The sequence below is a fragment of the Xenopus laevis genome, chromosome 5L (genome assembly GCF_017654675.1).
Source record: "Xenopus laevis strain J_2021 chromosome 5L, Xenopus_laevis_v10.1, whole genome shotgun sequence".
Classification (NCBI taxonomy): Eukaryota; Metazoa; Chordata; class Amphibia; order Anura; family Pipidae; genus Xenopus; species Xenopus laevis.
The window spans coordinates 140,446,459-140,473,163 of record NC_054379.1 but is presented as its reverse complement, the minus strand read 5'-3'; the positions used below and the strand labels follow the sequence as shown (position 1 = coordinate 140,473,163).

Here is a 26,705-nt window from a genome sequence, read left to right as displayed (position 1 = left end):
TTTCACAACGAAACACAAAGGTGAATCTGTACATGGCAACATTTTTTGCTCTGCAGTGTCTGTCCCTTTCTAGACTCTGCCCTGGTGGTTCAGACTGTTGATACAATGTAAGACAAGGCAGCTGATTAACAGACCTGTTTTTGATGGGGAACCAAGACTTTTTCTACATTGTTTAAAAAGTAACAACCAAATGCACCTTTCAATAGCAATTGAAATAACAAATAAAAGCACTGACATTTTTTAAGCAATATTGGAAAGTTGCTTAGATTTATGTTTTCTTTTATTAGGTAAATTTTTTTGGGGGTTGACTTGCCCTTTAATACAGGGGCAATGTTACAAGCAAGTTCAAACTGTATTTTTGTGAAATTACTTCACTGTGCTTTAAGCACAGTGAAGTAATTTCACAAAAATACAGTTTGAACTTGCCTGTAACATTGCCCCTGTATTAAAGGGCAAGGTAACTGTCAGTCAGCTATTATTGGTTTTATTGGTAAAGTGTTAACAATCCGATTGTGATTAGGTATTAACCTAAAAAGTACAATCTGCAGAGTTGTGCCTACATTGGACAAATGATATGTATTTTAATTAGAATCTGAAAATGAAAGGAAATTACTATTCAGTAGCACTTCTGCCAATCTCTACAAGGAACTCAGTCCAACAACAGAGAGTGGACATGGCCAATGTCCTATAACCATTTAGAATGTTTATTGTACTGAAATCATTTAAAAAATGTTGGAATTTCCCTTGAAGTGTCGTACTGTCTACAGTATGACGCTGTATAACAGAAGATGGCAGTTGAGCAGAATCAAATCTGTCATGTGGCATCATAGGGCAGTGATCCATCATGCACAGATGTCCTATGGTCTTTATCCAATGATTGTGTTGTTGTGTCCATGTATTGAAATAACAAGCAGCATGTAAGATGACTTTTTTATGTTATTGAATAGAACAGTTATATCAAAAGCTTTCAATCCAAAACAACCCGGGCATTTTAAAGGAATCCTGTCATTGGAAAACATGTTTTTTTCAAAACGCATCAGTTAATAGTGCTACTCCAGCAGAATTCTGCACTGAAATCCAATTCTCAAAAGAGAGACCAGATTTTTTTGTATTCAATTTTGAAATCTGACATGGGGCTAGACATTTGGTCAATTTCCCAGCTGCCCCTGGTCATGTGACTTGTGCCTGCACTTTAGGAGAGAAATGCTTTCTGGCAGGCTGCTGTTTTTCCTTTTCAATGTAACTGAATGTGTCTCAGTGGGACATGGGTTTTTACTATTGAGTGTTGTTCTTAGATCTACCAGGCAGCTGTTATCTTGTGTTAGGGAGCTGTTATCTTGTGTTAGGGAGCTGCTATCTGGTTACCTTCCCATTGTTCTTTTGTTTGGCTGCTGGGGGGGAAAAGGGAGGGGGTGATATCACTCCAACTTGCAGTACAGCAGTAAAGAGTAATTGAAGTTTATCAGAGCACAAGTTACATGACTTGAAGCAGCTGGAAAATTGACAATATGTGTAGCCCCATGTCAGATTTCAAAATTGAATATAAAAAATCTGTTTGCTCTTTTGAGAAATGGATTTCAGTGCAGAATTCTGCTGGAGCAGCACTATTAACTGATTCATTTTGGAAAAAAAATTATTTCCCATGACAGTATCCCTTTAAGTATACTAGGAACTAAACACAAAGTAGTAAAAAAAAAACCACTGGTTCAGGCTGGCATCCACACATCCGGTGCCAGTTCTACCTTTCAGCCCAAGTGCCCATTGGAGATGTATACTTTTCAATTTAAATCGGAATAAACAGTTTTTTTACTCTATACTTGTGGCCCTATGGATGTCCTTGAGTGCCTGGAGCCCTTTGATAGTATTGTTGTCAGTTTTTCCTCCCCAGGTCTGGTTAGTGCTTCTGGACCACCGTTTATCAACATTAGTTATTTATGGCACCTTCTCTGTTGTGATCAAAATTAGTAGGTAGGGTTTGCCGTCTGGCAGGTAATTCACTGGTCTATCCAGTAAATAACCAGCTAGGACTGGTGCAAGTATTACAAATTAACGGGCAATGTAACCGACGCTAAATTCTTAATTCCCCCTCTCTCTAAAAGGGAAACTAAAGTCTAAAATAGAATGCTAGAAATACTGTATACAAAACATAAACATGAACTTACTGCACCAGAAGCCTAATCAAACAAATGATTTATGCTTTCAAAGTTGGCTACAGGGGGTCATCATCTTGTAACTATATTAAACCAAATAGAAGAGGGGGGTGGTGGTCAGTACGAATTTCAATCAAATTAAGTCCAATTCCTTTACGGTTGCTCTGTGCTGCAACTGCTACATGAGATCCAAATATAAAGGAAAAAAAGGAACTCCAGCAGAATTACTGCAAATTAACTTTTATTCCGAGTGGTGGCAAACACGACATGTTTCGGGTGCAATACCCTTTATCAAGCCTAGCTTGGGCACTGACAAAATGGGCTTTTAAGCAAGAATTGGAGCCAAGATTCCAATTCGGTGCTCAATAGTGCCAGCGTCAGAACGCCAGCGTCGGGAACTCACTAACCCGGAAGTGCGCTCCTGCCCACAGAAGCCGACAGAGAGGCGCACCGGGAGGCAGATCTCCCGAGGCGTCTTACAAGTATATTGGAGATCAGTTTCTTTTTCATTAAAGAAAGTAAAAATGGGATATTATTTTTTTGCATTTACATCCCCTTTAAAGATTCGGCTCTTCCTAAGCAGTCACTCTCCTCCTGCCCCTGATCCGCCCACATTCTGCCCCAATACACCCATACTCCACCCCTGTGAGATCACCACAGGCCTCCCTGGACTGCAGGTTGGTATAACTGGGGAAAAAAGGTGGCAACCCTATTGTTAGGTAGGTATTCCCCCATGCTAATGTAAGTTCCAAGCACCAAAATGAAGCCATAATGAGGCATAATGTCATACATGCTGAACTTGCTAAATTGTTTTGTTGTTAGTTTTTAGTTTGCTGTGTTCCTGCCATATTCTTAATGGCTCTAACACCTCTAAATAATTTCAGTTACCTGTTTCAACAGTGACTGTATCCGGCAGAGAGGAGAGCAACCCTATTTTGTAGAAATAGCATTTACGATTTAGTTTTTCAAACTGTTCTAGAGAAACACAGGGCTCCAGGAGTTGGTGTTCATTTTCTTCTGGGAAGTGGTCTTCAATGAATAGTGCGGGGTGAGTGAGAAAATAAAATTCATTGTACCTCAAAGAAAGTATGACAAAGGAATGCATTCATTTTTAGGAATTACAGATATATATAATCTAAAACAGATGACACTTCATTATCACTCAAAATACATTTTTTTAAAGGGGCCTTCTTTATAATTAATCATAATATTCATATTGCAGAGCTTCCCTGACCTCTATAAAGGCATTACTGATGCTCTGTGCATACTCATCTTTCTGTTTTCTGAGTCATTGGTGTGTGTCTTGTTCCACAATTCTCTGTATCATCCCCAAAGCACTGCAAAAGGTCCCAGAGAGACTGGGAGTCAGTAGCCAGTACATATGCCATATATTCCTCATCTGCTGCATCTCACTGTATGAAACCATAGCCTGTCTAAATACTGAAGCTAGAAGAGAGGCTGTATTTGGTACTAAGTCCCATTGTGAATGAATGCTTTATGGTAGTTGCACATGTAGTGCTTTAGTTACAGTTCCTACCCCTACACTGTCTTCGCTCAAAAAACACACTATACCTCAATTACGGTGACTTTGTATCCCATCGGTTAGCCCCTTCCCTGCCCCCCCCCCAACACCATGTTCTCTGACAGATTCTGCCATTTCCCATAAAATACAATATTTTGTGTGGAGTAACTGGATTTTTTGAACAAAAGGGAGATTGTTCTTCCGCTCTGCCGGTGCTAGGGTAAATTTGTCAGTGCTTCAATCCTCAGTGAAGGATTACCGCAATCCCATATTAATCCATGAAATAGCAGTTAGAGGAGAGCACGCATAGAAGTGGATACTGCTAAAACATTTTATTATTGACTACAAATCACACTACATGTTTCGAGCATAGCCCTTACTCAAATCCCTTTTTCACACTTGAGTAAGGGCTATGGCCGAAACATGTCGTGTGATTTGTAGTCAATAATAAAATATTTTAGCAGTATCTGCTTCTATGAGTGCGCTACTCTAACTGCTATTTCATGGATTTCTTTATTCCTCACTGCCTACAACTGCTGCTTAACAGGGCTGCACAATGAGAAGGCTCCATGGTGGACATCCTTGCACCCCACTAAAGACACCCATAGAATATTAAAGAAAGGGACATATTTATTATGCTGTGTAAAACAAAATTTGTGAAAAAATGGTGTAAAAAGCTGTGTTAAATAAATGGAGAGTTTATCGAGGTGTCTCTTATTTAATGCCATGCAAACACCAGATTTGCCTTTGTTATTTTAAATTGCTTCAGGCCTTTGTAAGTAAGTTGCAGTGGAAGTCACTGTAAGAAAAAAACACGTAAAAAAAGTATCCCACCATTTTTTATACCACATAATATATCTGCCCCAGAATGTATAGAGCAGTTTGCAAAATGGTACTTACCCAAAAGTAAATGGTCCATTGTAAGAAACAGTACCCGCTCCCCAAGTGCTATCCAACAAGTGCCAGCTTTCTTCCAGATACACCATGTTCCAGGCATGGGTAGAGGCTCCAGAAAACTTTTTTCCTATTTCATATCCTTTGCCTTTATCGTATCCACTCACCGAATTGCACTGCACCCCTGCAATACTAAACAGTCACATACACATTGGGATATTGTAGACAATGTAAATATAAGATTAGAAGAAAAGACTTAAAGGGGTGGTTTACCTTTGAGTTAATTTTTAGTATGTTATGGAATGGCTAACTCTAAGCAACTTTTCAATTGGTCTTCATTTATAGTATTTTATAGTTTTAGAATTATTTGCCTTTTTCCTCGGACTCTTTCCAGTTTTCAAATAGGGATCACTGATCACATCTAAAAAACAAATGCTATGTAAGGCTACACACTTATAGTTATTGCTACTTTTTATTACCCATCTCTCTATTCAGGCCTGTAGTGTTCATATTCCAGTCTCTTATTCAAATCAATGCATGGTTGCTAGGGTAGATTGGACCCTAGCAACCAGATTGCTGAAATTGCAACTGGAGAGATGCCGAACAAAAAGCTAAATGACTCAAATACCACAAACTGTCTCAGAATAATATAATAATAATAATAATAGTAAGTAATGCAAAGACAATTTACTAATATTCTTTGTTTTTATGATTTGTGGTTTTTGAATTAAAAAAGAAAAATAATTGCATACACCTTCGACCCCTGCCTCCTCCTAGCCTGTTACAGACCTGTGTAGGTCAGCGATACATCTTCTTTCTAAGCCACACAGGGGACGAGGAAAAGTTGAAAAGGTTAGATGATAAAATTTGTCCTACAGCCTGTTGGGACTTTACCCTGCGTCCCAAGCCCAATGTCTCTACTGAGAAGAAAGCTGCATTACAGACTAACACTGATCATTAGTGGGGGAATGGACTAGTAATGCTAGATGAGTTGATATATACCACTAAATTAAACAGAGACTAGAGCTGGGTGGATTAGCTGCAGCTTTTTTTTATTATATATATATATATATATATATATATATATATATATATATATATATATATATATATATATATATATATATATATATATATATATATATATATATATATAATTAAATCAAAAAAATGCAGCTCAATCCCTTTTTATTGGGTGCACATGGGTACGGCTTGATATACAAATTAATAGAAATTTACCCCAGCACTCCAACATATAACCCCCTGGGAAACCTATTTTTGCACAACTGAACTGTAACTAACACAAAAAAGAGACACTTTTAGTTACAAAGTTTGTACAAAGCATGCATAAGCGGACGCGCCCCGTCAAGGCAGTGTCCGTGCGTCAGTCCTATCCTAAGTGAAAAAAGTATTATCTTTGGGGGGAGAAAGATCATACCTGCTTTTCTCTTTGTCTAGCATGATCTCTTCCAAAGACACCATTAAGCGGGGGTTGGGAGAGCAAGCATCAAGGAGAGCGCCACCTCCCCATATATAATATAATTAAATCAAAAAAATGCAGCTCAATCCCTTTTTATTGGGTGCACATGGGTACGGCTTGATATACAAATTAATAGAAATTTACCCCAGCACTCCAACATATAGCCCCCTGGGAAACCTATTTTTGCACAACTGAACTGTAACTAACACAAAAAAAGAGACACTTTTAGTTACAAAGTTTGTACAAAGCATGCATAAGCTGACGCGCCCCGTCAAGGCAGTGTCCGTGCGTCAGTCCTATCCTAAGTGAAAAAAGTATTATCTTTGGGGGGAGAAAGATCATACCTGCTTTTCTCTTTGTCTAGCATGATCTCTTCCAAAGACACCATTAAGCGGGGGTTGGGAGAGCAAGCATCAAGGAGAGCGCCACCTCCCCATATATAATATAATTAAATCAAAAAAATGCAGCTCAATCATATGTATATATATACACTGTATATATACCTTCACTTACTGGTTCCTCATTTGTATAGACAGATGAAAAATATGAGTTCAGAATCTGCGCTTTTATTTTGTTTTCATCAACCAGCTGACCCCCCTCTGATAGTATGTGTCCCACCCCTTCCTGCTTAATTTTTTTTACTATTAACATATTTAAAAAATAATTTTGGATTTTTTTTACTGCTTGCTGCAATATCCTTTTCTATATCAATTTTAGCTTGCCTTATAGCTTCTTTGCATGATTTATTGGTCTCCTTGTACCTTATAAATGTTTTGGCTGTCCCAGCTAACTTGAAAGCCTTAAAAGTACGTCTTTTCTTACCCACCTCAACACCAACACTTCTATTGAACCAAAAAGGTTTTGCTTTGCAACGACGTTCCTTGCTTACAAGTGGAATATGCTGACATGTATATTTATTAAGCAGCATTTTAAAGATTTCCCATTTTTATTCTGTGTTTAACCCTGTGAAAAGCATTTCCCACTTAATATGTTGCAGAGATGCCCTTATACTGTCAAAGTTTGCACGTCTGAAATTTAGTGTTTTAGTTACTCCCTTATAGAATTGCTTCTGCAACAGAATCTCAAAGAAGACCACGTTATGATCACTATTCCATAAATGCTCACCCACACAAATGTTAGAGATGAGTTCAGTATTGTTAGTTATTACAAGGTCCAAAAGAGAGTTATTCCTTGTAGGTGTAATGGAGTCTGAATCAGGATTCCAAAATGGCGTCCAAGATGGTGGCTCCCTGGTTCCTCACGGACGCAGCCGGATGACATCCACCTCTTCCCGCACTCAGATTGGTCGACGGCGACGGAATGGGCGCCGGCGTCAATAATCGGCGCCGGCGTCGGTCGCATACGTCAGCGAGTCGGTCGCTGACGTCAGCGCGTCCGCGCACACGTTATGACGCCGATGCGTCCAAAATTGGCGCCAAACCTGGGCCTATAAGAAGGAACTCTGGGAAGTCATCAGTGCCCAATTATAGGTTTAGTTTACTACTCCTGGGTGTGATTCATTGCGAACTTCTTGATATTTGTGTACCGACCTTTGCCTGAAAACTTCGACCTTGAACCTCTTCTGCCTGGACTGATCTTGTTGCCTGTTTGACCATTCTTCTGTCTCATCCTCATCTGTACTGCGAACTTGGACATTGTTATTTCCTCCCTTGGTCCTCACTACTCCTGAGGCCTTAGGCCTTACATTATAATTGGGCCATGGACCCTTCGGAGGAGAATCCAGCGCCGCCTGATGTCGGTAGAGCGCTTCGTGGTCTGGCTTCCCGGATGCAGTCCTATGAGGTACAGCAGTCTCACTTTGGTCAGGCTCTGGAAACAATTCTTGCAAAGCTGTCGGCTCTAACACCCGCTGATCCTATTCCTGCACCTGTACCTGTGGCTCCGCTTCACGTCTCCGAGCCTCGCATTCCGGCTCCCCCACTCTACAGAGGTGATCCTGCAGCCTGCCGTGGGTTTATCAACCAGTGCGAGGTCCACTTTGCACTCGCACCCAGCCAATTCATTTCTGAACGTGCCAAGGTGGGCTTCATATTCTCCCGTCTGCAAGGGAAGGCATTGGAGTGGGCTTCACCTCTATGGGAGAAGGAGGATCCCATTATCGATAATGCCAGAGCCTTCGTTCGTGAACTTCGAGTGGTCTTTGATGCTCCGGGTCGTGCCACTGCTTCCTCCGCACGCCTGTTCCATCTTTAACAGGGAACTCGCTCAGTCTCGGAGTACGCCATTGAATTCCGCACCCTGGTTGCAGAGACTTCGTGGAATAATGACGGGTATCACGCTGCCTTTTACAACGGCCTGGCGATACGTATAAAGACTAATCTGGTGTCCAGGGAAATTCCATCCCGTTGGGAAGATCTAGTCGCCCTGGCCATAAAGGTAGATACTCGGCAGAGGGAGTTTCAAGCTGAACTCGACAGAGAGCGCTCCCCAACCAAAAGATTCCACAGGTTCCAACCTACTCTGGCTCCTCGTTTTCAAAGACCCTTCCTTCCCAACCCGGCTTCCACCTTGTCTTCTCCAAATCCTGCGACTCCTGCCTCTTCTTCCCTGCCTTCGGAAGAACCAATGCAGATCAGACGGGCTCGTCTGACCGAACAGGAAAAGCTTCGGAGAAGGGCTGCTGGACTTTGCCTCTATTGTGGTGGAAAATCCCACTTCGCCTATGAGTGCCCAGTGAAGCCGGGAAACGCCAACACCTAGGTAAGACTGGGGAGACTTACCTGGGTGGAATTGGTCCCTCTCCCCATTCTTCTGCTCAACGCTTCCTCCTTCCTGTGCAGATTCGTTTTGGAACCCAGACGATTTCTTCTAAAGCTTTCCTTGACTCCGGCGCAGCTGGGAATTTCATGGACAAAGTCTTTGCTGAAAGCCACTCCATTCCCCTGCGATCTCTGGCTGTTCCTCTTCGTGCATTGGCGATTGACGATCGTCCACTATCCTCTGCTATAATTTCCCACTCCACCGATGAACTTTCCGTTATTGTGGGATCCATGCACCTTGAAAGATTGTCCTTCCTTCTAATCGATTGTCCTTCTACCCCCATTGTACTTGGTTTGCCCTGGTTGAATATTCATAACCCAGTAATCGATTGGGCTTCGTCTCAGATCTCCCAATGGAGTTCCTTCTGCCAACAAAATTGTTTACCCACCAAATCCATCATTAAAGTTTCATCTGTGTCTTCCAATTCTTCTTTGCCCTTTGTTTATCAAGCCTTCTCTGATGTCTTCAATAAAAAGTCTGCCGAAGTCCTGCCTCCCCATCGTCCCTATGACTGCCCCATCGAACTTCTTCCTGGAACTATGCCTCCCAGGGGTCGCACCTATCCGCTTTCTCCTTCTGAAACCTGTGCCATGAAGGAGTACATTCAAGAGAATCTGCAAAGAGGCTTTATTCGTCCTTCCTCTTCCCCGGCTGGAGCCGGCTTCTTCTTTGTAGAGAAAAAAGATGGAGGTTTGCGGCCCTGCATTGATTATAGAGGTTTGAATAAAATCACAATTAAAAACCGTTATCCCCTTTCTCTCATCTCCGAACTGTTCGACCAACTCAAAGGGGCTTGTCTTTTCACCAAGTTGGATCTTCGTGGGGCTTATAATTTAATCCGGGTCAGAGAGGGAGATGAATGGAAGACCGCATTCAACACCCGGGACGGGCATTATGAATATCTAGTAATGCCATTCGGTCTCTGTAACGCTCCCGCGGTCTTCCAAGAATTTGTAAATGACATTTTCAGGGATTTGCTGGGCCAGTATGTGGTGGTGTACTTGGACGATATCCTTATTTTTTCCAAGAACCTTGCTGAGCACCGTCTTCAAGTCCAAGAAGTCCTTTCCCGTCTGCGGAGAAATAACTTATTTGCCAAATTGGAGAAGTGTTCCTTTGAAGTATCGTCCATCTCTTTCCTTGGGTACATCATTTCTCAACAGGGTTTCAGAATGGATCCTGCCAAGGTCTCCGCTATCCAGGACTGGCCTCTCCCCACCAGTGTTAAAGCCATCCAAAGATTTATTGGCTTTGCTAACTATTATAGACAATTTATCAAGGGGTTTTCTTCCAAAATTGCCCCCATTCTTTCACTTATCAGAAAAGGGGGTAAGCCTCAGCATTGGCCACCTTCAGCTTTGGAAGCATTCAAGGATCTTAAAACTTCTTTTTCTTCTGCCCCCATTCTCAGACACCCTGAACCATTCCAGCCATTTTTTATTGAAGTCGATGCCTCAGATGTCGGTGCCGGAGCAATTTTGTCCCAAAGAGCGTCTACTGATGGGAAACTACATCCTTGTGCTTTCTTTTCTAAGAAATTCTCTTCTTCTGAACAGAATTATGATGTTGGAAATCGTGAGTTACTGGCCGTAAAACTTGCCTTAGAAGAATGGAGACATTTGTTGGAAGGCTCTTCCGTCCCTGTGACCATCTATACAGACCATAAAAATCTTGAATATATCCAATCACTCAAATGCCTCAATCCTCGTCAGGCCAGGTGGGCACTATTCTTCTCTCGTTTTAATTTCATTCTAACTTTTCGGCCTGGTGCTAGAAACAGGAAGGCAGACGCTCTTTCCAGAAGTTTTCTTCTTGAAGATCTCGCTTCCCTCGAACCAGAGTCCATTGTACTTCCTACGAAGATCATCGCTGCTCTATTTCCATCCTTGGCCTCCCAGTTATTGTCAGTTCAACCTTCTGCTCCTGTAGGAACCCCTCCTGGTGTTGCCTTTGTCCCCCCTGAACTCCGTCATTCCATTTTGGTTCAGTCCCACAGCTCCAAGCAGGCCGGGCATCCTGGAATCAGAAAAACCACTGAACTTCTGTCTCGTCTTGTATGGTGGCCTTCCATAAGAAAGGATGTCAAAGACTTTGTTTCTTCTTGCTCTGTATGTGCCGTATCCAAGTCTGGACGTTCCCCTCCCAAGGGGTTACTCTTACCACTACCCATTCCTTCTCGTCCATGGACTCATTTATCTATGGACTTCATCGTGGACCTCCCTAACTCCTCTGGTTACACTGTTATTTGGGTGGTAATTGACAGATTCAGTAAAGTCGCACATTTTACTCCTCTTCGAAAACTCCCCTCTGCTCCTGAACTTTCTTCATTATTCATTAAACACATTTTCCGCCTCCATGGTTTCCCTGCCGAAATTGTCTCTGACCGTGGTTCCCAATTTGTTTCCAAGTTTTGGAGATCCCTGTGTAAAGCCCTTGGTGTTTCTCTTCAATTTTCTTCTTCATACCATCCACAGTCTAATGGAGCAGCAGAGAGGGTTAACCAGGCCCTTGAACAGTTTCTTCGATGCCATGTATCTTTGTGCCAAGACGATTGGGCGGATCTGCTACCATGGGCTGAATTCGCACATAACAATGCCTTACACGTTTCCTCTGAAAAATCCCCTTTCTTCTGTATGTATGGTCTTAACCCTTTGGCTTTTCCTCAGGACTTATTACTCACCAATGTCCCTGCCGCCAATGACCAAGCTGCCCACATGTCGGCCATCTGGCACGCCACGGTTGTCAATCTGGAGAAAAGTTCCTTGGTCCAGAAAAGATTCGCGGATCAAAGAAGAATTCCTTCCCCTCTGTATGCACCTGGTGACAAGGTTTGGCTATCTACCCGGAACATTCGTCTTAAAGTCCCCTCTCCGAAACTTGGTCCCAAGTTTATTGGTCCCTTCTCCATCTCCGAGATCATCAATCCGGTGGCTGTCCGGTTACAACTCCCCTCGGAAATGCGGATTCCAAACGCCTTCCATGTCTCCTTGCTCAAACCTGCAGGTACTTCTTCTTCTTCTTCTTCCTCCTCAGCTCCTGTCTTGGTGGACGGTCATCAAGAATTCGAGGTAAAAAGAATCCTGGACTCCCGAATTTCGAGGGGCACCCTACAATACCTCATTGAATGGAAGGGGTTCGGCCCTGAGGAGTGCTCCTGGGTAAGAAGTGCAGATGTCCATGCTCCTCTCCTAGTCCAAAAATTTCATCGGCAGTTTCCTTCTAACCCAGGTGGTCCTGAGGCCCCCCCTAGGGAGGGGGGTACTGTAATGGAGTCTGAATCAGGATTCCAAAATGGCGTCCAAGATGGTGGCTCCCTGGTTCCTCACGGACGCAGCCGGATGACATCCACCTCTTCCCGCACTCAGATTGGTCGACGGCGACGGAATGGGCGTCGGCGTCAATAATCGGCGCCGGCGTCGGTCGCTGACGTCAGCGCGTCCGCGCACACGTTATGACGCCGATGCGTCCAAAATTGGCGCCAAACCTGGGCCTATAAGAAAGAACTCTGGGAAGTCATCAGTGCCCAATTATAGGTTTAGTTTACTACTCCTGGGTGTGATTCATTGCGAACTTCTTGATATTTGTGTACCGACCTTTGCCTGAAAACTTCGACCTTGAACCTCTTCTGCCTGGACTGATCTTGTTGCCTGTTTGACCATTCTTCTGTCTCATCCTCATCTGTACTGCGAACTTGGACATTGTTATTTCCTCCCTTGGTCCTCACTACTTCTGAGGCCTTAGGCCTTACAGTAGGTTCTTGAACGAGCTGGAATAAAAAGTTGTCATTCAGCATATTTACAAACCTACTAGCTTTTTCTGTCTTAGCAACCCCATTACCCCAGTCAATGTCTGGATAATTGAAGTCACCCAGTGCTCTAGGAACCCAAACCCTTCCTAAAAAAGTAGCCCAAATATTTCTTAGAGGAAACTTCAGCGACCTTGGAAAATGAAGCGCTGTGAGTGCCATCCTGCTGGAAATTTTTCAATATAGCCGGTGGGAAGGTAGGGGTAGGCAGTTCGGGGAGATTGACGCCCCGAATAAAGAGGAGATTTGTCGCGGGGCAACTAATCTTCCAGAGTCTGCCCGTGTGCCCTTACCCAAGTAAAAAATCTTTAGTAGGACATAAATTAGCCTAACGCATTTTGTGCCGAGGTGTTAACTCAAGTTGATTTGCTTTATCAAATGATTTATCAAATCATGTCTAACCCTTGGACTGGGGGTTTTCTGGGACATGTCCACTGTATATCAATTTGGACTTAACTGAGGAATAGTTTTTCTTTGACTTTAATTGGATTTATGATCATTGCTTTAAGGTATATATATATATATATATATATATATATATATATATATATATATATATATATATATATATATATATATATATATTTATATACAGTATATATATACAGTATATATATATATATATATATATATATATATATATATATATATATATATATATATATATATATATATATATATAATATATATTATGATTGTCTTATTTGGCCCCCTTACAGGCTAAGCATAGTACAGCTCAAAAGCCACAGTCCTGGCTAAATTCTCAAACCAGATTTTTACGCTTCTCTACAAGTTCTGCTGAACATACTGTATGTGGAGTAAATCCCATATGCAAGCACACTTTATAGATTATACATTTCTATTGTGGTGCCTCAATTCTGCCTATTTGAAGGCCAAGGAAGAGTACTACAATATGAATATAAACAGTAACAAAACCAAACAATGATGCCGGTTTTCTATATTAATACTCTTCTGCATCCCTCATCAATAGTATTGGTAAGCTTGATACACTCTCCACTCATTTATAATGACACAAACATGCTCCTCCTTTCTAATCCCCCTTCTGCATTACTTAATTCTTGTAATAGTCTCCTGGCTTCTCCTGTTACCCCCACTCATTGCCTTCTTCTCTGTGAGACCCAGTTTAGTTGAGACACCTAAAGTGATCCTTTGATGTACCCAGACAGCTATGTTGCTTTTCCTGAGTCCATTGCAGTTCAAGGTTTGCCCAGTAGATGGCAGGAGAATTTTGTTTAAAAGGATAACCATGTGCTCAGGGTCTTTTCTGGGACCTCACCTCTCTGAGAGGTTAATACAGGTCCTGTGTCTGAGCAGGTTACAGGCCCAAGTTAGGGAAAGTTTATTTACTGTCAGAAGTTTATAGAATAATTGCTCTAGGAGCAATAGATAGTGGCAGGGTAATTTAGTGAGCAGCTTTCTGGTTCAATAAGGTAGTTGGTGTTAGCACCCTTGCTGTGATCAAGCTGCCAGAGAGGGACACAAGTGGGTGAGCTCAGGAGCAGGGAAAGTGCCAAGGAGTAAGATACCACCAACAAGTGGGTGAGCTCAGAGGCCAGAGTTCTGCCATGGACGCAAGACACCACCAGGGAGTGAGTGAACATTGGGGCAGGGGGTGCAAATTCGCGCATTCGCACGCGAGCGCAAATTTGTGCATGTGCACACTAAATAGGCGCTGCGTCTGCCGGCCTGCCTAGGGCACCGGCCCAGCTTGGCCCGGCACTGTGTCAACCTGATTGATCTGTACACCAGAAGACACCCAGGATCAACTTTGGGTAAGGTGCTTGAAGGGGCTCACACACACACTGCTGGGAGTTGCAGAGAGTTGCTTACAGCACAAGGGTACCAGGGAGCCGTTGGCAGCCAGTCACATTATAATCTCACATATCTCACATGCTAGACCTATCTAATACCGTTCTGTCTCACTTCTCCCACTGCCTCTAAACTCCTAGAATATTTTGTGTTCTCTCATATTACTTATTTTTTGCATACACATAATCTGTTGGATTTTGCAATCTGGTGTCCAGCCTGCACACCCTACTGAGACTGCCTAGTGCAGAGTTACAAATGGTCTTCAGGTTACCAAAGCCAAAGGCCACTTCTCTATCTTAATCTTCCTTGACCTATCACCTGAATTTGACAGTTGACCACTCCCTCCCTATGAAAATTGTGTTTTTGCTTGCTAATTGTAATAAGGTTGCATCTGAGCTCTCTTCTTACCAATTATGGACTCTCTATTATGCCAACAAAACTTAAAAAGATAGGTCTTGTACTTTGCCTGTTGTTGTTCTCCCTGTACATTCTGTCTTTGGGATATCTCATCTGCTCTTGTGGCTTTAAATACGATTTGTACGCAGATACTCCGTAAATCTACTTCATACCTCTTCATTATCAATTGAAACTGAGACTAATTGCTCTCTAAATGCCTCCTAGCAATCTCCAACTGGATGAACCACCACCAACTCAAACTCAACCTAACAAAAACAAAACTAATCGTCTTTCTACATAAGCCTGGTTCTACTCCCCCTTTACTTATAATATCTATCGGGGGGGGGTAATCTTTGACTCCTTTCTCCTTTTTTGATTATATTAATCCCAAAACCGGTCAGTTTTTCTTATGACATATTGCCGAAAGATGCCCCTTTCTTTCAACTTTAACAGCAAAGGTGCGCATGCATATTCTCATCCTATCCCGCCTAGACTACTGCAACTTGCTACTAACTGGCTTCCCTAACTCCCAGCTCTCCCCACTAAAGTCTGTATTAAATACTAAGGGCAGAATTTTTCTCCTCTCATCCAAGGTGGTACAGGTCCCTCCTCTGCTGAAATCTTTATTATGGCTTCCTAATAAAAAAAGAATAACTGACAAACCCCTCCTCATAACTTTCAAGCCCTTCATTACTCAAAACCTCACTACATCTCTTACATACATAGTTTAGGTGCAAAAAAGACACTCGTCAAGTTCAACCTTTAAACTCTATTTTAACCTGCCTTAACTGCTAGTTGATCCAGAGGAAGGCAAAAACCCCATTTGAAGCCTCTCCAATTTGCCTCAGATGGGGATAAAATTCCAAAATAGCAATCGGACTAGTCCCTGGATCAACTTGTACTATGAGCTATCTTCCATAACCCCGTATTCCCTCACTTGCTAAACACCATCCAACCCCTTCTTAAATCTATCTGTATCAGTCGGCACGATTGATTCAGGAAGAGAATTCCACATCTTCACAGCTTTTACTGTAACAAAAACCCTTCAGAATATTTAGGGGTAACCCTTTCTTGTAATCGGAATGGTTGATCACGTGTCAGCTGGAAAGACCTACTGGTAAATAAAGCATTAGAGAGATTATTATATGAAACCCCCATATATTTATACATAGTTATCATATCACCCCTTAAGCGCCTCTTCTCCAGTGTGAACATCCCCAATTTGGCCAGTCTTTCCTCATAGCTTGGATTCTCCATACGTTTTACCAGCTTAGTTGCTTTTCTCTGTACCCTCTCTAATACAATAATGTCCTGTTTGAGTGATGGAGACCAAAACTGTACGGCATATTCTAGATGGGGCCTTACAAGTGCTCTATACAGTGGAAGAATTACCCCCTCCTTCTGTGAATCAATGCCCCTTTTAATACAGCTCAAGACCTTATTTGCCCTTGATGCTGCTGACTGGCATTGCTTGTTACAGCCAAGTTTATCATCTACAAGGACTCCAACGTCCTTTTACATTATGGATTTGCCTAGAGCAGTCCCATTAAGGGTATAAGTGGATATTTTTACATCCCAGGTGCATGACTTTACATTTATCAACATTGAATCTCATTTGCCACTTAGCTGCCCAGATTGCCAGTTTGTCAAGATCATGTTACAAGGATGCCACATCCTGGATGGAATTAATTGGGCTGAATAGTTTTGTGTCATCTGCAAACACTGATACATTACTTACAATACCCTCCCCTAAGTAATTTATGAACAAGTTAAATAAAAGTGAATTCAATAACGAGCCCTGAGGGACCCCACTAATAACCTTACTCCAAGTAGAGAATGTACCATTAACAACCAGCCTCTGTACACAATCCTGTAGCCAGTTTCCTATCCATGTGCAAATGACTTCTTTAAAGGGGTTGGTCACCATTGAATTAACTTTTAGTATGAGTTAGAGAGTGATATTTTGAATCAATATGCAATTGGTTGAAATTTCTTTTATTTGTCGTTTTTCAGTAATTTAGCTTTTTATTTAGCAACTTCCCAGTTTGCAATTTGGTTGCTAGGATCCAAATTACCCTCGTAACCATGCATTGATTTGAATAAGAGACTTACAGAGCATTTGTTTATTAGAAGGGGTCAGTGAACCCCATTTAAAGCTGAAAAGAGTCAAAAGAAGAAGACAAACAATTGAAAAACTATACAAAATAAATAATGAAGACCAACTGAAAAGTTGCTTTGAATTGGCCATTCTATAGCATGCTAAAAATAACTTGAAGGTGAACCACCCCTTTAAGCCCAACAGACCTTAGTTTAGAAAGCAGTTATTTGTGAGGCACAGTATTAAACACTTTGGCAAAATCCAAATAGATCACATCTACTGCCTCCCACTGTCCAGCATCTTACTTACCTCATCATGAAAAGCAAATCAAATTTGTCTGACATGACCTTTCCTTCATAAAGCCATGCTGATTGCTGCTCATAATGCCATTCATTAGGACAACATTTTTAATATGATCCCTTAACAAGCCTTCAAAATAATTTGCCTATCACATATGTCATACTTACTATAAGCCTATAATTGCCAGGCTGAGATCGTAATAGATTTTTAAATATTGGAATGACATCAGCTTTTTTCCAATCCATAGGTACTATACCAGATGAAAAAGAATCTGAGAAAATCAGCAATAGGGGCCAGTCCAAAACTGAACTAAGCTCTCTTAGAACCCAGGGTATATGCCATCTGGCCCTGGCACTTTGTTCACATGAAATTTTATTAAAGCCTTATGAATCATATCCTGAGTCAGCCACTGACTAGATTGAGCTGAGCCATCAGTGCAGATATGAAGTGAGCCTGGGAACTCTGACTCCTCTATTGTATACACTGAAAAAATAACTGATTTAGCACATTTGCCTTTTCTGTATCTGTTACAACCATACTAGTACAATTATTTAAAGGAGCAACACTCTCAACCAGCATGTTTTTACTATTAACTATTTGGGTATATTCTTAAAAAAACATTTGGTGGGACATTCACTAAGATTCGTTGTTGCGCCAGCGTCTGCTTCACCGTGCTTCGCCGCACTTCGTCAGGCGTATTTTTGCCAGCGCTACGCAAATTCACTAAAATCCGAAGTTGCGCTCAGGGGGAGCGTAAGGTTGCGAAGTTGCGCTAGCGTTAATTCGCCAAGCAAAGCAAAGTTACGCTAGCGATGCTTGATTTGCATACGGCGCCAAATTCAAGTTACAATGCAGGTATATGCTACAGATTATAAATATGTTCTGTTGAATTAGCTCCTGCCATGTACCAATGTGCCAAGGCGGCAAATATACCAATAATTTTTAAATACATCTAATATGTGCAAGTGCTTCCACTCAGAAAAGTGATTTAGCATGCTTCAGTTGATACGCAACAGTACCAAGAAAGCAGCAAGCCACTCACTTATCTGCCAAGGGCTGAGGCCTGCTGCCATTCAGTATGACAAATAAAAAAAATCCCTAGCATTATAAAGGGAAAATAGCACTTATTAACAAATGCCCCACTTTTTGTGTGCCTAATTGCAACCTACTATTTAATGAATGATTACAATGAACAGAACACACAGAATTAGAGCCAAATATCCATTTCCCCTCTCTATTTACCTGCACATTCGCTCAAAGAGGGAAGAGTACCCAGCGCAGACTCCTTTCCTGGTGCGGAGGACATCATTAGGATCACAGGATACTTGGCTGAGGTTTTTCAGTCCCTCTGTGTCGTACTCTGGTAACAACAATCAAAGCAGAAATCCATCTTAGAGTGGAACAAATACCTGATCCAGACGGAACCAGTGCCGGATTTATTTATTGGGCGCCCCTAGGCCCACTGTCATTTGTCGCCCCTGTCCCCTCCCCTTTATTCATGCAAATTTTCATTATCTGGACCGGAGCAAAGGGGATTTAAAAAATGATTGTATCTCCAGTGTATCCCCAGTGTGTTTGAACCAATGTGGGTGTGGTTGGGCAGCATGTCGCCCCCCTAAAATCCTGCCGCCATAAGCCCGGGCCTAGGTGGCCTTTCCACAAATCCGGGCCTGGAGGCAACAAACCTTCAGCAGCTACAGCTGTCCCCATCCTTAGCCAACAACAGGCAACAGGTGTGCCTCAACAACAGCAGATACCAAAATTGCCCACCTCTGCTCTATGGATTTATAGACACCTGCACAGTGTCAAGTTTTATTTTTTTATTTTGAAATTCATGATAGAAAGCTCAAATAACATCACTTTGTAAGTGTTCTGCAGACAGTGCTAATGTCAGTAACTATAATTTGTTGTTGTTATACACAAGTATGCACTCTCTAATTGTGTAAAATGGTTAAAATGGTGGTTTGTATCATCAAAAGCGATGACCCCACAAAAATAGTTTTTGGGTACGGGATGTACGGGATGTAAATTAGGTAATTTCTTTGGAAGTAACCAGTGCCCTATAGAAGGTATTGGTCCAACAATCTATGTAATGATCAGTGTCATGCAAAAGTAATGTGTTAAGCTGATTGCAACTCCCTTCAACTTCTTCCCTATGATTGGGCTCAATGAATAATTTGTGAATAAATGATACACTAGTAAATACCAGAGGTCAATACTCGTGTAAAACTTTGAGTAGTGCCCATTTACCTAACTGGGCACATTGTCTTGCTAAATACGGGCTAATTACAGAAATCCAAAAACATCTGCACATTTAGATGAAAATACTTCAGTTCTATGCATTTCACATGGTATCTGCCATACTTTCTTGGAAGTAAATGAAAGTCACATTATGGTAGGGTGCACTCAAACCACCCCCAGATGGGGTCAATTTTGTAAATACATTTATAGAACTATAAAGTTTTTTTTCTTTTTTATGACATACATTGTTGGTTGGAAATTTTGCATTGTCACTAGTGGGCACTGTTCAGAGGTGTTGTTTTACACAGTTACTGACCCCTAGAATTTATTTATGTAACATAAATACACAAAAGTGTTACTAAGTATTTTATACATACTTGTCACAGTCGGCACCCTAAACCAGAACTAGTGCCAAGCTCCCTCGTCTCGGGTCGGCTTCACCAGTAATGTGACCGCCTTTGGCTTCGGGAGGTGCCCTCAGCGTACTCAGATGCCACCTGGACTTTTCGAGAGGAGCAAGGCGAGGAGTTCTGGCAAGCAAAGGGGCACGACTGTTGTTAAAGTCAGTTAGGCCAAAGGTCGTGGTATAATAACGTAAGACAGATTTGTGGTCAGACAGGCCGGGTTGAGGCAGGCAGATAGCTAGAGTAGTCAGGCAGGCAAGGGTCAACTGGGTAATCAAACAGATGGGATGAGGCAGAATCAGAGTCAAATAACAGGCAGAGGTCAAACCAGAACGTCAAACAGGAGGGTTAAGCAGAATCAAGGTTGGTTTCAGGCAAGGGTCAGGTTCCAGAAATCAGAGTAGTCAAATAGCCAGGCAGGGGTCAAAACAGATAATCAGGATCAGATTCAAACAGAATAGCAATAGCTAACAGCACCAGGAACAAATCCTATCACGGACAATGATAAACAGTGGGAATGCCCCTTTAATACTTTTGAATTTGGCGCCATTGCGCGCTGACGTCATTACGCCAGCGTGCATGCGCCTTTAAATACGGAAGTGCGCATGCAAGGAAGAGCCAGAAGAGGAACAGCGCCCCCCCACTAGACCACCAGGGTAAGACTTTATTACAATACTATTCTTGTTGTATATAGTTGTTTCTTTATTGTGATTGGCCCAGGGATATTGTGGATATTTTCTATTTTCCTATTTTTATAAAATTGTAGACGAAAAGCTCTTTCACTTAGGAATCAACCTTAGCAGTGATGTGGATGGATGAAGTCTCAGTACTGTAGAAGAAGCTCAGAACACTAAGGTAAAGCATCAACTTGAAGTAAAGCTGGGGAGAAGAGATCTAGTAAAAACTCCTTGTAGTGTGAGACAGACCGGAACAGATAGTTTCCTATGCTGTGGAGCATAGAACTGCAAACTAAGTGGAAATGCTTGGCAGTATCCACTGAGGGGAACCAGTAGACCAAGGTGTTAAACCTGCAGGTGACACTATAGGGGTTATTTACACATCCCCCAGTTTCCTTAGGGGAATGGCTGTGATGTGCACCTAGCACCTTATTTAAAAAAATTTAGCACGGTTGCAGAATTAGGAGATGCTGGTTAGTGTTCTCCTTACCACATACCATATTCATAGGTCTCGTTATGCCTAACTTCCTATCTGCCCCTCTTGGATAGCAGATTGCTAAAATGGGAACACAGAACACATCCTATATTACTGGATCTATTGGCCTCGTCATTTGTACAATGGTAGTACCTCATAATCTTTATTTTTATATTTTCACATTTTACATTTAAAGGAACAGTTCGGTGTAACAATAAAAACTTGGTAAATAGATAGGCTGTGCAAAATAAAAAGTGTTTCTAATATAGTTAGTTAGCCAAAAATGTAATGTATAAAGGCTGGAGTGACTGGATGTGTAACATAATAGCCAGAACACTACTTCCTGCTTTTCAGCTCTATAACTCTGAGTTAGTCAGAGACTTGAAGGGGAGCACATGGGACATAACTGTTCAGTGAGTTTACAATTGATCCTCAGCATTCAGCTCAGATTCAAAAGAAACAGTTATGACAAATGTGCCCCCCCCTCAAGCCATTGATTGGTTACTGCCTGGTAACCAATCAGTGGAAACCAAGAGAGCTGCAAAGCAGTAAGTAGTGGTTTGGCTATTATGTTACACATCCAGTCACTCCAACCTTTATACATTACATTGTTGGCTAACTAACTATATTAAAAACATTTTTAATTTAGCAAAGCCAATCTATTTACCCAGTTTTTATTTTTATATTGAACTGTTTCTTTAAAATAGAGATGTTTAAAAGTGTGAAATCATTCAACCCCCCAAAAATAAAGAAGAGGAACAATTATAATTGCCTTAAAATACCACCTCCTACATCATACTAGTTCACTTTGATGTGAATTTCCCCTGTAATTAGTTATTACAAAATAATCACACCCTGTGGTGGCTCAGCAATAAGATCTTCCCATTGCAGTATATAAATGAAAGAGTGTCAGATACCAATATGGTGGCATATCCATATCCAGATAGCCCGTGTTTTCTCCAGGTCTGTGTGAGCGTCTTGGAGCAGGTTCTTTACCAAGTTGTCAATATTCCATAAAGCATTTACCTAAAGCAGTATAAATAAGCATCACAACAGAATGAATCTTATAATCAGTGCTAAATGTAGATAAAGTGGAGAGTTTAATAAACAACAGGAATAAAAACTTTTGCTTTGGTACCTTTGCAGCATAAGCATCCAGTTTCTCAAACGCCTTCAGATCTATTAGTAGAGACTTCAGGCTTGTCCTGTCCCATGGGTATCCTGTATTATGGAAAAAATTTATAGTCAGTGGAGCCTGGCATGTTGCTCCCTTTAGATATTTGGTACAAAATAACAATGTATAAGGCTAATATTTTCTCTGCCCTGTGATTAGTAAGCATTCAGAGGCACAGCATTCCCCTATCAGCGCTCACATGGGACAGATTCTGTCCTGAAAATGTGAAGTGAGCATTTTCAATATACCAATTAGGGAGCACTCCAACTCTACTACATTCAAAGCCCTTTAAGATAAACGGGCATAAATCATGCGGCGCTCACCCTGTGAGTGAGTGGGTCCGGGTGCAGCTGCCCCAGACCTATCGCTTGAATTTTAACTTCACCATTCATTAAGCATTTGATGTTAATAGGTCACTCACTGCTCTATTTCTGTGATCCGGAGGGAATTGTGTTCACTGTGAGCATTTTCAGGACAAAATTCTCCCAATGGGCACACTGACAGGCTTATGGCATGCTTCTTAGTGCTTACTAAATGTGGGGTAGGTTAGTATTTTTTCCGCCAGTGTAGAAACAGCACACATGACATTAGCCTAAGGGCTCAACTAAGAATGCCAGGGCAAAGCATAAAATCCTGTGTGATTATGCACACGCTTAAACACTATTTACAATGATAATTGTTCTTATACACATTTCTAGTGCTACTGCGCTGGTTAATTGCTAGCAATTTTTTTTCGGGGTACAAATTACAAGTTAAAAGGATGCACTGTAATTGACACTTCTCTAATGCAAGTGATGCCATTCTCACACACATTGGCTAAGAAAAGCCGCACTCAATTTTGTACCTGCATTGATAAATCACAAACAAGTTAAGGCAAGAGCTATTTTGATGGGTTTTTTTTGAAAGTATGCAGGAATTCTGATAAAAAAAGACTGCATGATCAGTAAAACATCGAAATTTGCCCTGATATTTTGTTTTGCAGTATCTTCTACCAGACATCAATGCTCTTCTTCTTAAAAAGTGCACCAGCCCTGGGTACTTTACAGCAGAGCACAGCTGCCGTCTTCTCCCAATGTCCCAGGCATCCCTGTACCTACTATATATATATATATATATATATATATATATATATATATATATATATATATATTTATATATATATAGATATATATAAATATATAAATATATATATATATATATATGCGCCCCAGCAGTTGAGCTTGGGATCAGTTCAGAGGAGGGGCTTGGGAGCAGGGCAGGGGAACAGGCTTGGGATCATGGTGGAGGAGCGGGTTCGCGTTCCGCGCTGCCAGGCCCACCGGGTTTTTTCTGATGTCGAGCAGGCCAAGTCTGACACTGGTATTGCATGTGTATTGCATCAGAAGCTTTAGCAAAAACTATATTCATACCAAACAAAGGTGTAAGACTTATGTTGTACACCACATTTACCAAAGATAACAGATGGGTCAAAAAATCTTTCCTGCAAGCAGCAGGATTGAAATAGGAAACATGATGGCTACATGATTGCGGCTTTCTGAAAATAGTTTCTCCCTGACAGACCTACCATTTGCCATAGGCATTAGTGATGAGAGAATCTGTAATGTTTTGTCAACAAATTCGCAAAACCGAAACATTTGCTAAACGCATTGAAGTCAATGGGAGTCAAAAAAAAATTACGCCAACAATTTTTCTCACTCCAAATGCATAAAAAACTATTTTCTCAGTGATAATTTTGTCTTGCCGACTATTTTGTCTCTGCGACTTTTTTGGTAATAACCTGAAGCATATTATATGAGCATCCCCTATAGTCAGTTTGTTAGATATACAGTAGGAGGAACTGTAGTCAAGATGACACCATTAAAGAACAATCAAGACTTTTGGGTTATAGACTACAGAGGCGCGGCTGCTCAAAGCAGATGGTCAGGACATCATGTGACAAAGCGAGCAGGAGTTACACTAGAGATATGAGTCATACCCCCAACAATAATAACAAAAATAAAATAGAGACAAAGAAGAAGGATCACATTTATTTTACAGGAGGAATATAGCGAGGAATAAGGCAAGATTTGTGGTATCGTTAGAAGGCACCTTCCAGTGCTACAGTATATAATGACACTAGGTTGTCACTTGCCGACATAAAATGTGTCTCTAAGAAAGCTCCTATTCTAGGCACCTAGTTTACAGGAAAAAATAATGTTGCAAAAAGGGAAAACTTGAATTTATTAGACCTACAAAGTTAAATAAGGTGGTTGAAGCACACACAATATTGTCTATTCTAGCACCTAGTTTAGTCACCTCAGCTACTAAAAATCCTAGGGATAGTTGGCTATCACTGAAGGGTACTTACAGATGTGGAGCCACCACATGCAAGACTTGTAAAGTAATTTCGACAGGGCCCAGCTTTAGATCTAGCATTATAGGACCAGAATATAGGTTTTTATAACTGCAATACTTAAAGGGCAGTATACCTCATGGAATGTAAATGTTGTGAGCAATGGTCCGTTGTCTAAAAGAAAGGATAAGGGAGCATATAAGTGCAATTGTTAAAAAAGTTGAGGGGTCCCCTGTGGGCAAACATTTCGCTTTATGCTCCCCAAATGTCATTCAAGATTTGACAGTTAAAGTCATTGAACAGGTGATGATACCCTTTAGAGTTGGAGATTTGGTGCGTTCCCTAAATCTAAAGTTGGCCATAGATGTAAAGATTTTTAAAAGACCTTTTCGTTATCGTTAGACCAAGCTTATCTTGAAACGATTGTTTCCATCAACTAAAAAGACCATTTCAAGCGATGTTGTCTAGTTGAAGCCAAAAAAAGGGGAGCTGCCTGCTTGGCCCTGCAAACATAGATGGATTGCACTGGGACAATAACAATTTTTTAACCTGGCCGATCAATTTTCTGACAGATGTCGGACGAAAAATCGTTAGATGCATGAACGTTTGATTCCCTCATGATAATTTGACGGATTCGTTGGATTGCACTAAAATTGGTCGTTGAACAAATAAAAATCTTTGTGTCTATGGGGACCTTTAGAGAGGCATTCTGGATTTTGAAACTAGAGATGAGAATACCTAAGGGATTGAACATGAGACATGATATTGCCTATTTTTTATTGATGAAAATTATAAGATTGATAATAATTCACATTAATCCATAAATTAAGTTTTGGAATTTGGGATTATATATATATATATATATATATATATATATATATATATATATATGTTTCTATTTTTGCAGAAGATACTAAATTGTGCAGAACTATAGGTTCCATGCAGGATGCTGCCACTTTGCAGAGTGATTTGTCTAAGTTGGGAAACTGGGCAGCAAACTGGAAAATGAGGTTCAATGTTGATAAATGCAAGGTTATGCACTTTGGCAAAAATAATATAAATGCAAGTTATACACTAAATGGCAGTGTATTGGGAATTTCCTTAACTTGTTTTTGTAGATAACAAGTTGTCTAATTCTGGGCATTGTCATTCTGTGGCCACTAAAGCAAATACAGTTCTGTCTTGAATAAAAAAGGGATGAAAACATAATTATGCCTCTTTATAGGTCCCTGGTAAGGCTTCACCTGGAGTATGCAGTACAGTTTTGGGCTCCAGTACTTAAAGGAGAACCAAACCCTTTTTATTAAAATCTCCTACCCTACATAGAACCCCCCCTCCCTGCTCCCCCAGCCTAGGTGTTAACCTGGGTAAATGCCCCTAACTTTTATAATGGTAGACTGTCAAGGTTGGGGTTGTTTTCTCTGGAAAAAGTTGCTTGTGAGGGGACATGATTACACTTTACAAGGACATTAGAGGACATTATAGACAAATAGTAGGGGACCTTTTCACTCATAAAGAGGATCAGAGGCCACCCCTTTAGACTAGAAGAAAAGAACTTTCATTTGAAGCAACATAGAGGGTTCTTCATAGTCAGGACAGTGAGGTTGTGGAATGCACTGCCGGGTGATGTTGTGATGCTGATTCAGTTAATGCCTTTTAGAATGGCTTGGACTATTTCTTGGACAAGCGTAATATCCATGGCTATTGTGATACTAAACTCTATAGTATAGATATGGGTATATATAGTTTCAGTGGGTGTGCATTGATTTTCATTTGGAGGGGTTGAACACAAGACAGACATAATATTAAAGGCCATTGTGATACTAAATTATATTGTTAGTGTAGACATTGGTATATATAATTTATGTCAGGGTAAAGATGGGTCAGTGTCAATGGGTATGTGTATGGATGCTGGGTTTCATTTGGAGGAGTTGAACTTGATGTACTTTGTCTTTTTTCAACCCCATTTATCTATGTAACTATGTAACTATGTAACTATGTAACTATGTAAGGCTTGGGAAGGCTAACTATGTAACATTATTTTGTGGATGGTCTACTCTTAGGTGCTTAGTACCTTCCTTGTTCTTACCCAGCTTGGACTTGGCCACTTGCAACTCTCTGCAACCTCCAATAGAGCACATTACAT

At 41.1% G+C, this 26,705-nt stretch overlaps 1 protein-coding gene across 1 annotated transcript in view; it reads right to left on the bottom strand.

Annotated features, from left to right (window-relative positions):
- Positions 1-26,705, bottom strand: part of LOC108716237 (kyphoscoliosis peptidase) — a 45,175-nt gene that overhangs the window by 1,615 nt on the left and 16,855 nt on the right. Inside the window, exons 7-13 of the mRNA XM_041563798.1 lie at positions 22,192-22,274; positions 21,971-22,079; positions 18,499-18,616; positions 15,924-15,969; positions 6,391-6,431; positions 4,573-4,758; positions 3,039-3,226 (exon numbers count right to left, since the gene is read on the bottom strand). Of these exons, the coding sequence (XP_041419732.1) occupies positions 3,039-3,226; positions 4,573-4,758; positions 6,391-6,431; positions 15,924-15,969; positions 18,499-18,616; positions 21,971-22,079; positions 22,192-22,274 (771 nt within the window). The remainder of the gene's footprint in view (positions 1-3,038; positions 3,227-4,572; positions 4,759-6,390; positions 6,432-15,923; positions 15,970-18,498; positions 18,617-21,970; positions 22,080-22,191; positions 22,275-26,705) is intronic.